Source organism: Echiichthys vipera (genome assembly GCF_963691815.1).
Source record: "Echiichthys vipera genome assembly, chromosome: 5".
Lineage (NCBI taxonomy): Eukaryota > Metazoa > Chordata > Actinopteri > Perciformes > Trachinidae > Echiichthys > Echiichthys vipera.
In genome coordinates this window covers 8434531-8446791 of record NC_139830.1, presented here as the reverse complement: position 1 = coordinate 8446791, position 12261 = coordinate 8434531, and the positions used below count along the sequence as shown (strand labels likewise).

Below are 12261 nucleotides of genomic sequence, written 5' to 3'. Positions count from 1 at the left end.
GACAAGCTCTGCTGTTGAGTTAGCTGGCAAATAGGAAGAGAACATCAGCAAATGAGAAATATACGTTATTCTTCAATACGCATGTGATTCTTAGTTTTAGAACACTATCAGAGCTGACGAAGAACATAGAAGGAATAAAGCTGTGTGATAAATGCTAGTGTTTATAGTAGATGATAAAGTCCCAGCTTTAGCATAAGATCTTGGATATGATGTTTTTGGGATTCCGTGTAGGTTACTTATGGTGTGGTTACACCATCTCTCAGGGGCATCTCAGTTCGCATCCCTTATAATTCAGATGGTGTAGGGGATGAAAGGTGGGGGGTGAACAATGTCCTCTAGTAAGGAGCAAGGTTGGATCTCCCAGGTGTTTCCAGATAGTCATTAACTGCCATTGGAACAAGGACAGCTGCTTTCTCAATGAGCCAAGTTTTCTGTTACATACATCCACCACTTTCCACCGTGCAGCACTGTCCAGTCCGGTCCAGTTCCGTACGTTACACATTTAAACTGTTATTTTTGTGTTTCCATTGTCAAAAATTGTGAATGGTACCAATGGAAGCATTTCATGCCATACCTGTTTTACCCCTCACTGAGCCAATACTAAAAGGTGGAGCTTGAAACACTGCAATCCACGATTGTTGCAGATGTTCCTTTGCATGTCGGGGAAGAGGAAATGCAATGAAGGCTGGTTGGAGCAGTGAGAAATTAATTAATTAATTAATTTTTCGGCTTATTTCTTAGTGCATGGGCTGTACATGGCTCTTACCAGTCAGTAACACCCCCGCTTGCATTTAATAGATACGTCTGTGGCGGAAACACAAAAAATATCAAGTGTTTTGGTACATATGGGTTACGGACGGTTCTAAAGGTACTATACCAGAAATGTTTGATGGAAACGTGGCTATGGTTACTTTCTTGTAACTGAAACTGATTAAAAGTAAGTTGGTAAATGTCTGTGCGGTAAAAGTATTTATATTTTTTTGTTTCAATGCCACGTTTAATATTAAAGATAAAAACACAAAGTTGTATTTGCTTATTTGTTGTATAGAGTTATTTTTTTAGAAAGATTGCTTTTACTTTTTAGGGTCATTTCTTGCCTGTTAAGACAGACGAACTCATCTAGTGCCCATATTATCTGATGTTAGAGAACCTTCTGCTAATAAAGTCTGAAATGTACTTCAGAAACCATGTCCAAATATGAGAGCGATTAGTTGTACAGAAAAGGCAAACAAGCCTGAAGGAATGCTGGTTCAATCTCCTGTTATGTCATACAACCATGCCCAGAAATCAAATACTACATCTTTATACCATCATGTTTTCCACTTTAAGTCTGACCCCAGGTCTGACTGTTGAAACGTGGGAAAGCTCTTGAAACAAGCTTGAGGTCAAAACATGACCTGACATGTTTTCAAAAGAAATCTGGCAGTGGATTTTGGTTGTATGGTAAGTCAATACATCCATTTTTAACATTTGAAAAGCTTTTCGAGTTTGACCAAAAGACAAACTCACTGGGAATGAGACCAGATAGAAACAGGTCAGGCAGACTGTCTTACCTGTGTGTGTGTGTGTTTGTGTGTGTCACATCAGCTGGCCGAGGCGATAATAATCTGATCCTCGGCACACACAACAATGGTGCATTCAAGCTGATATCCCTGGGTTGCTGAGTGTCTTTATCTGGACGCTACAGTGCACACACACTGCACATTTTTTTCTCAAGGACATTTAGACGGCAACTAACAAATATGGATTTGTCCATTTGTTTTTATTTTTCTCTGTTCATCGTTGTATTTTATAAAACGTCCATCACTGGGTTCTTGGCGCTCCAAAGTAAAATCTTCAAATTGCTTCTTCAAATTGCTCGTTTTCCGACCACCAGTCCACACCCCAACATAGTAGACTAATGATTCTTGTGATCTTTACTGCTTATCCAAATGTTTGCACATAATTGGCCACAAGTAAAGGACATACTTGAAACTCAACATCTATAATGACTAAGATTACAGTTGACCTTTTTGATGTGATGTGACTATTCCCCCCAGAAGAACAGATTTTCTGAGAAAATGTTCAATTTTGTTTATATTACCTAGAATTCAAGTAACAGATTCAGCCTAACTACTATCCACCAATGTGATAATCAAAATGTGTGCAGTTTTCTCACATTCTGTCTCTTTATTTGTTCAATGGGTTCCAATGATTTAAAGTCCTATTAGTTTTTGGCCCAGATACTTTATTCCTCCAACACTGTGTGTGTATGTGTGTGTTGCCTAAGGGTTATCACCACTTTTAAAGTAGGCCAACACTGCTGCAGCTCAGTACCTTTAGGTGCACTTTAAGTTGGAGTTTTCTTTAAATGACGAGCAATTTTCTGTGATTTATGAAAAGGTCAGTTTTAGCCCGAGTTCCAGCAAAAATGTAGCCGTGTAAGCACACTGAGAGAGAGATGGAGATGAGCATGCCGGCTCGCAAGTATCCTCCCGAGTATAGCCCAGGTGTCTGTCTGTATCTTAAGACGTAGCCAATTTAATCTTTGCCATGGTACAAAAGTGCATGACATATGACAACAGTAATTAGCTGGCTTGCTTATGAAGTTATTAAAAAATCATTCCCTGATGACGAGTAAAGTGTATGAATGAAAACTCTGTTGAAAGGTCAGCATCCAGGTCGACACCATGCGCTCCACATAGATAAGTTTGTGGTAAGTTTTAATTTTGATAACTTCTAATAATGAGCTTGAGCGCTCTTTAAACCTTTTCTGCAGAAGTTGAAGTTGTGCATGTCATGCCAAGTAATACAAATTAATCCCTCAGACATTCAGCATAATAGCTGTGTCCACAAAAGCAGGATTTAATGAGTATATGTTCTTATGTTTAAGCAGCTTTCAGAGTTGTCCTGTATTAAGTCATGTTTATTTTGTTAGTTCTAATTAAACCCAGTGGATCCACAGCAATAATGAATTGCATTTATTTTTGTGTGTGCAGTGGGAGCTGCTTTGGACCCTCATTCTCCTTTTTACCTTCTGTCTGCTGCTGGTCTGGTTCTACTTCTGGTGGGAGGCCCACAATGACTACAACGAGTTCAACTGGTGAGTACACAGCCAGACGAAGTGCTACTTTGTGTCGCCGGGTCAAACTGGAACCATATTTTTTCAGCTGTAAATAAATTCTATCCATGCTTGTTGATTTCCTAAATCGTCGGTTTAATCTGGGCTTAATCTGACCAGAGACCACCCAACCCTCCACAGATTAAGCCATTACATTACAGACATTTCCTATTCTGTAAATGACTCAGCCTGTGCCCCTTTTCTAAGATCACAAATTGACTGAAAACATTAGAAGCTACCAACAATTTATCATTTTCCTTAAAGTAATACCATGTTTTCATACAAAAGCTGCTGCTGAAATTCAAAGTAGATACTGTACCTCCAGTTCCCAAGGTGAAAGCACTAGCAGAAATAAATGATCAAACAACCTTCACAACATTAGGATTATTTATTCATGGACAAAGTTTTAGCATCCTTGGATATGAACATGTGGAGCAAACAGCTCTTGATTATATCTCCAAATGATTTTGTACCAACAGTAAACTCATATTAAAATGTAATGGTAAAAATTGCATTGCCTGTTTCTAATCATGCAGCATTTTTGTTTATCCTGTTCTTGTACATGCTGTAGCGCAAAATGGTCCAAATTGCTTTGCCCCATAATCTCACACATACCCTGATCTTTCTGTCCAACTGCCTTTCCCATCCCCCTCTCCTCCTGCTCACAGTAACCTCTACAAAGTCACCTTTTCCTCGTATCATCATCTGCTGCCTTCTCGAATTCCTTTTCCCGGTGTAGTTTGTGATATCTCGTTCCCCTTTTCCTTCTCTCATTTATCCCTTTATTTTTTTTTACCTTGTAATAGTGCTTTTCTAAACACGTTTTGCCTGTGTAAATACCTCACTACAGTCTACTTTAATCAGCAATCTCACCATTGTGTATTTTTCTCTGTGTCAGTTGTAGTAGGCTGACATTTGCCATTCCTTTCCAATAGGAAGTGTACAAATGTCCTGCTTTTTCCTTTCCTGCCTTGTGTGGGGTTTCCACAGATAATCACAGATGACATCCATGCCCTTATGTGTTCTAGTGATTTAGCAGCAGGGAGTGTCACAGTCCATCCGCAGTATAAATGTATTCACAAAGGGCTAGGAGCATCAGTGCTAAGTGACCCTGCATTGGCCCTGTGCCACTAGAATCACTGATAAGGCTTTGAAAGTAATTAATGCTTAAGGGCCCTAGCTGTCATGTCAAAATGCTCTGCAGATGTGAACCTATGCTTCTTTTTTTTTCAAGCATTACATCGCAGAGCTACATGGATGTATCTTTTTTTACAAAAATGTCTGGCTGCATCTAGCTGCAAAAAAAATATGTACGCCAGGCAGCAATCGTAACAACAAAGCCTGCACTTGTTCCCTTCGTAACAATAAAGCATTAAGATTGAGTGCACTTGATTGCAGTCTGCGTGAAACACCAACGATCTAGTTTGCAATTCACTCGCACTCAGGCTTTGATTTTCTTTCTATTTTTCAACTGTCATTTTACTTGTCTTGCAGCTCCATTGTAAACTGATAAAGCTATGCACCCATAAACTCACATAACCCTTCTCTCTATTTGTGAAAGAGCGCTGCAAATAACCCTTTTCAGGCTGTTATTGTCAAAATGACATGGTGTCAAACTTGACATCACTGTAAGTCAACTGTAAAGGCATCATTTTGTTTAAAGGAGATAAAAATGGCCAAACAAAAATGATGTAAAAAAACAAATGCAAAAAGGCACATGCATTCACTTAGACTCAATTCACCCAAGCCTTAACACTTAGAAATGATAAAATAGATGAGCTCTCAGTATGAAAAGTGTTATCACTCTTGATCTCGCAGGTTCCTCTACAACCGCTCTGGGGAGTGGAGTGATGGCACTGTTCCCATCCTGGCCACCACTGCTGCTGGCTTCACCTACATTGCATTTTTAATGGTCAGTATTCACTGTAGAGCTTAATGCCATGGTAGTGATTCAGCAGCTTTTTTAGTTGAGAACTGTAAAGCAGCAGACTTGTTTTTGAAAGTTGTTCTCTCATGTGTGTTTCTCTCTCCAGGTTTTAGCACTTTGCCACATTGCACTTGGGCAACAGTTGAATTTGCACTGGCTCCATAAGGTACTGTGCCAAATGTGAGACAACTGTGTTTGTGTGGGTGTGTGGTGACCATTGGGAGGTACATATGCATCTTTCTATGTGTTGTGTATCGTGTGGTGGGGGCGATTATACTCTACTGTTTATTTTTTTTGGCCTGTTGACTGTGTGTTTGCTCATTTATTACTGTTTAGCTAAACTTATCCTGAACTTACAGTTATGGATCATGATGTCCTGGGAGGATTGTGAAAGCCCAGAAAATTACCTGCTATCAGCAAATCAAATACATGGACCAAACACTGTTTGTTTGGTGTGTGAAATGGCTGGGAGCTATTTCAGGTCATTCTGTGGCCTGTGTGTACTCTACATGTATCTAAAGTGACAGCCTCTGTGAATTTCTTTATCTCTCTCTCTCTGTCTACACAGATAGGAGTAAGTGTTGCTCTGCTTACCACCATTGTTGGGGTGATATCTGTCAACCAAACATGGGGTCAGGAGTGGGATGTCATCCCCATCTCTCTGCAGGTCAGCAGACTGAAACACAGTAAAACCCCAGAACCACTTCTGATTGCTTGACCTAACTGCTGATGAAGTTTGAGTGCTAAACTGAATGTTGTGTGATGCATCAGGTTTAGGCAGTCTATTATTCCTACATAACAACCAAGACGTGTGTGGGCACTGGATGAACTCATTTAGCCATAACAACAGTTAAAGGATAAAGAAGTCCAGGAGCCAGATGCATAAACGATGTGTACAGTGTACACACAACATACGTCTTTTCTAACACATAAACTGGTATTTAAGGAAGAATGTACTGTGAAAATGTCACATCATGCAGACTTCAGACCAGCCGTACACACAGTTTTAGCTGCAAGTGAAAAATGAGGAGGTGAATGAATATGTTTGGAGAGTTTTTCAGGCTACACAGCATTCTGTCAAATGTCAAAGGCAGATTTATTTATTTAAATTTCTGAGTGAAGAACTTACATTTGAGCCTCATCTCCCCATTAACGATAGTTTCTTTTTATCCTGAATTGTGAAGCATGTCTTCAGTCGGTGTCAACATGAATGCTATGAGTGAATCAACAATCGTCCTTCTAATGTTTCATAATAATGATGATTTTACCGCGATGCTGGTTTACAGAAACATGTTGAATTGACAATGGATGATAAAACTAGTCAGAGCTGGGTGTAATGACAGCAGCACCGTCTGAGAAATTCCACTTTCTTTAACCGTATTTCTTATTGACAGTTGAGGAGTGTCACGCAACTTTTGGAGTTTAAGGCATTTCTGTATCTTTTTATGTTGATTTGTGGGAAAAGCTCACAGTATCTCTTTCCATCTCTCTCTCTTTCGACAATTGTTTGATCATATACACGGTATAGCATTTGATCATGATCAAAAAATCTTTGTAAGCATACTTTGTGAAACATGTCATGAATTATATTTGTGATTCTATTTCCATATTTAACATGCCATATGGAGGAGAAAATAGTAATAACTCAAACTGTCTAACTGTGGTGACAATCTGAATTCATCCTACTAACAATTAACAGCTAAATGATATTCAAGGACTTGTTAGAAGCTCATAATTAGTGTGTCCCTGTGAGATTATTCCACTGTCTTGACTCTGTGATTGAAGTGGACATGCAATTCCACTGAAACTGATGCCATTCAAAATGAATGCCTCTGCAAATTATAGCTATTATCTCTGAGTAGTACTACTCTTGTCTTAACCCCAGATAATGTCTGTAATTCAATGCCTCACTGTCTTTATCTTTGTTTCTCTTCCCTGTTGCTCACTGCCATCTTACCTCACCCTGATTCTCTTTCCCTTACCTTTTTTCCCTTGGTCTCCATTTCTCTATATCCTCTTTCTTTCTTCATGTGTCCTGCCTTCATCCCATCCTCTCCACTCTGCCTCTCATCTCTGTGCAGGCCACAGGTCCATTCCTGCACATAGGAGCTCTTGCTGCGGTCACTGCTCTCTCTTGGATCGTGGCTGGACAGGTCGCCCGTGCAGAAAGACCAAGTACGCTTACTTCTGCAACGCAGAATACAAGTTACTCTTACCTGCCATAACCATCTTCCACACACAAGTACACGCAGAGGAAGAGTGGTGAATGATTAACACTGTGTAGAGGGAGGCCAGGACCTCCACCCGGGGTGTCGGAGATAACGAACATTCCTACGGGCTCATGTGATGTTTTCCAGCCATGACACCTTGGATTGTTTTCTCCTCAAGTACAGGAGTGAGGATTTGCAGCTCTGAGTGTGTATTCAAACTCTCTCTGCCATTGGTGTCTGTAGAACTGATAGTGTGTTATTCATGAACCAGTTGTATTCTCTTCTGAAGAAATGATATCCAGGCATTATTGATTATATAAATGCAGTCAGACGTGTAAATCACGACATTTCTTCAGAAGTAACACTTTAAATCAATCTGAAGATGCATTTAGCTTGGAGGATTTTATTTCCAGTTATATAACTCTTATTTATGACTGTCCTCAAATTGGTCAAAGCTGTTTTCTATTTGGGTTCAAATCAAAGCACAACATAAGAAAAGCACCATTTTCTCATTTATGTCAGTGCTTGGGCTTTAATGCTTAGCTTGACAACTAACTGCATTAGTCACTGGTAACCAAGCTGCTAACGTTGTTATAAGTGCAAAAATTAATATCACCATGCCAATTGTTTTCTAAAAACATGAACACAAAAACTTTTTTTTAAAATGCGAACTATTTCTGGTAGTTTTTACATGATTTATGTACAGATTAAACAACAATATAAACAGTGGTGAGCTTTAAAGGTGGTAGACTAACTGTTTCCCCCCGCTTCCAGTTATTATGCTGCTAGGTGCCCCGCTGCTGGCTATAGTTTAATATTTACTGTACAGACATGAGGGTGCTATCAAACTTCTGATCAAAGTCTGGTCAAGAAGACCAAACTTTCTAATTATTCCTTAAGCCTCTTCAATTACATCATAGATATAAACGCTGCAACAATTTTATCGTCTGTCTTCTCCTCCAGTAGTGTTCCAGGTGGTGGTCGTGCTGCTGTATCTCAGTGTGTTACTGGGACTCTATGTGGTGCCCCTGTACATCACCTCCCCCTGCATCATGGACCCCACCACCCTCAAACCGCGCCCCAATGTCATTGGCCACCAGGGAGCCCCAATGGTGAGTTAGATGACCTCTATCATATTTAATCATATCATATTTATCATATAAATTCTATTACATCCATATGCGTTCACACTGCTATGCTTTTAGATACCTGATGTTTGCTTAACAGAGGGTTTAACCCCTAACATTAGTGATATTGGTGACAGTGAAGGACATGAAGCAACAGACCACTTGATTCTGATTTAAAGAAGGCAGAGGAACACCTGTGCCACCCTTTTTATTTATACATTTTTATATATATATATATATATATATATATATATATATATATATATATATATATATATATATACACACACACACAGGTATGTTCTCTTTGTTTGTGATTCATTTTTCTTGTCCAGAACTTCCCAGGGCAATTCTGGTCTATTTATGACCTTGTGGCCGTGCAACTGAAAATAGTCCACAAACATAACCCATTTGGAGCCATGAGCTCTAACTCTCTGATTTATGGCAGGGATATATTTTCTTGTGTAGTTCTGCATGAAAAATACTTTGCAGCTTGTTGTGAAAGAAAATTGATTTAGGGATTGCTTCTGATCAGATTCACTGCTGTTTTCTGTTACAACATCTCTTTGACAGATTAGATTTTCAGACTCCACTACAATGTTAAAAAGCCTGTTAGAGCCTGTCGGTTAAGTATGCATCCAAAGAACACATCAGATTTATGCACACCGAGGCACATTTTTGCCTTTTCAATTTGCCTTACGTGCTTGGATTAATGCTATCTCTTCAAAACGTTACCTGAAGAGAGATTTATGTTCTTGGCACAATGTCTGGCTCAGTATTGTGCAACACTTGGAAGGAAAGTGAAGGTGAATTCCTGGATATTCACAACGGTTACTCAAACAATCCAAAACACACCCTGCTTTCTGTGGTATTTGTGTAAAGCGATCGATCCTCACAGTGGAATCTAAAATTAGGAGTGGCTCTGGGAGGCGGTGAGAAACTCACAGTCACGTGACTGGACTCTGTTTCCCAGAAGGACTTTGTATCGATTACAGCACCATGTGTTTCCTTTACTCACAGGGGGGTCTCATAGGGAAAGTGATGTTTAACCTATTGACATGGAATTGGTCCTAAGAAGAATTGAAAAGCAACGCTGTTCGAATTCATTGCACAACATTCCTTTGTGTTCAGAGGAAGAAGTCCAAGGCAAAACATTCATGTTTATTTTTTGACCTTGTAACATAATTCACTTGATATATAGACATAAATTATTATAACTTAACATTTTGTCTGTCATGTGGTTGTTGTTTTTTTTTTTTTTTACTCAAAAGTGGTAGGGCTTTCCGTAAAGTCACCTATTACGTAATTGTTACAGGACTACACTACGATGTAATGATTGTGTAATTGTAACGTTACCGTGTGTGTTTGTGTGTTTCCAGCTTGCTCCAGAGAACACACTGTGGTCCTTTCACCGAGCTCTGCAGATGAACGTCACTGGGTTGGAGGCTGACGTGACTATCAGGTAATCAATACAGCAGAATGACATGGCCAAACAAATGGAGGGCTATTTCATCAGTCTAGATTCTGCCTCGCTGTTTGGTTAATAGACTATAAAAAACATTGATTTTAGCAGAACATATTGACATCCATCTTCAGAAAAACTCGCACATTTTCACCAATCAAAACATAATATGTTGCTTTTGTTAAGTGTCTGCTCTTGACAGCAGACAAAAGTATATCATAAAGTAATGTTTATGCTTTACTGTCAAAGAGAAATAGGCATATCAACAGCAGATCAGTCTTTCAGCAGCTAGTAGATATGAGAAGTGACAGGCTGCGTTCAGAGAGACACTTGGAGGAAGAAGAGAGCAGAATAAGTGGGAGTGGGGGGTCTGTACTGTATGGCCATCTTATATGATGAATAGTGGGTGTACATGTCTACTCATGCATGTGCAGTGATGGAGGATGAGTGATTGTGTGGAGGTGGTGGTGTGTTGCTTTTCTGGTGTAGAGTCCGTTTGTGGCTCTTGGCTTTATTCTGTTGAATGTTTGTAGTGCTTATTGGCAATTTCTCTTGGATCTCAATTAGCTGCAGACTTTTCCTGTTTTAGCAAGGGTGTGTGTGCGTGTGTGTGTGTGTGTATGTATAGTCCTAAGAGAGGTGAATGGGTGTGTGTGATTGGTGCAGGCCGCTGACAGCTGAAGCTCCTGAATGTGCTGAGTAATTAGACTTGATGACAGCCAAAGGGACAGTGAGACTACACTCCTGCAGACGATCAGACACACACACACACACACACAATATAACAACATTATTTATGCACTACTTGTTTCAGTTTACTGATGAACTTTGTCTAAAGATGTTTTAAACTCCAGATAAATGTATTTTGGGTATAAGTTCCCACAAACAAACACTTTTGTTTTTTTCAGCAAGGAATTTGAATAGCAAATATTGAGAATGGGAGGGCTTTTCTCTTCTAGTTGTTTTGTTTCTACTGGATAACAAAAAGGAGAAGCTATTTGCTATTCAAATATTGACGAGCAGCAGCATAAAAAAAACACAAGGCCATATTCCTGTCTTGTCTTGCCTCCCCTCGTCTCCCTTTTTCTTGTTCTTGTTTGACATGATTGCAGGAGTTTACCCTCTAAACAAGTTCTGTCTCTTCTGCTCTTATCTAATAAATAAGAACGCGCTACAGAGAGAAAGTTATCTTTGTTGATCCTTTCTGTGTGTAAACCGTCACTCTGTGAGCAGCACTAACTGGGCGATTAGATGTATTTGATGTCAAGGGGGTTATAGAAAACTATATACGGTAGATGAATACTGCTGCCCAACCATGAACATGCATATCAGGTTTCTGGCCAATCATTATCAAGGGTTCTCTGTGAGCACTTTGTAATGCTGAAAACTGATAAACTACCTGACTTGCATCTTATAACGCAGCTCTCCCTTCTGACCCTCAGCTTGGATGGAGTGCCTTTCCTGATGCACGACCGCACCCTACGGAGGACCACAGACGTAGAGAAGGTTTTCCCAGACAGACAAATGGAAGATGCCTCGTTCTTCAACTGGACAGATCTGCAGCAACTCAACGCAGGACAGTGGTTCCTCAAGGTGGTTTGTGGTCACTAATGAAGCCATTTAAGCTCAGTTTGACAGTGCGGTGTCATGCAGGGATGTGTGTTAAAGGTCATTAGCCCATTGAGTCATGATAAGTACTCTGAGATCCATCAGTTCTTTATATCTGCTCTCATGAATGCAGAGTGGATCAGGGTCAACTCGCGCTTCAAAATAATTGTTTGTTTCAACCGGTTTTGAAGTACTTGTGGGCCGAGCGGAAAACACTTGAAAAACAAGAATAATCGAAAATGCTGCTTGTTCTGGTACCCAGTCGTTTTTTTCTGCATATGATATTGCACAGTCTGACAGAAATGTAGAAATGACCTACTCTAATGTATTCTTGTTTAGCCATTATCTGCACTTTGGGTAATTGCATTTCTCTCAACAATCTGCTACTAATGAAGAGAATCTGTATAAATAAGGGGCAAGATACCGTGATGTAGATGCATTGCTTTTTCATGCACTGTGCTACTTTGCCGCCATCCACTTTAATCCTCCTACAATACCCCCAAGCAAAGGATTTGCTCTCCAAATTTGTCTACTTGCTAGAGCAGGTGCTGTGGCAAGTGTTTCTTCTAATCCGTCCATTTTGAAAATGCGTACACTCACTGTGTAGATGCTTTATTCTAGAGGAAGGTTTGAACTCCTGTTTGTTAAATATTTTCTTTCTCAAGCTACTATTTTATGAGATCAGATTGCACAGACACTTGGCTGGGGTGCGTCTGCTAATTCAGTATTTGTTTGAATCTGCATTGTTTTCTGCACTCTCCTTCTCAGTCCATCTACATTGCGTGTGAGCACATTGTGGCTGGAGATTGCATTCCAAGAAAAGCCTT

The 12261-nt window shown here is 39.8% G+C and overlaps 1 protein-coding gene across 2 annotated transcripts in view; it reads left to right on the top strand.

The window, feature by feature from the left end:
• Nucleotides 1-12261, top strand: part of gdpd5b (glycerophosphodiester phosphodiesterase domain containing 5b) — a 41424-nt gene that overhangs the window by 23224 nt on the left and 5939 nt on the right. Inside the window, exons 3-10 of one of the 2 annotated variants that reach the window (XM_083914054.1) lie at nt 2979-3082; nt 4919-5012; nt 5134-5193; nt 5596-5694; nt 7109-7202; nt 8204-8349; nt 9744-9826; nt 11269-11419. In XM_083914054.1, coding sequence (XP_083770180.1) covers nt 2979-3082; nt 4919-5012; nt 5134-5193; nt 5596-5694; nt 7109-7202; nt 8204-8349; nt 9744-9826; nt 11269-11419 — 831 coding nt within the window. Of the gene's footprint in view, nt 1-2978; nt 3083-4918; nt 5013-5133; nt 5194-5595; nt 5695-7108; nt 7203-8200; nt 8350-9743; nt 9827-11268; nt 11420-12261 lie in introns of both variants that reach the window. The other variant, XM_083914053.1, reaches the window with a different exon arrangement.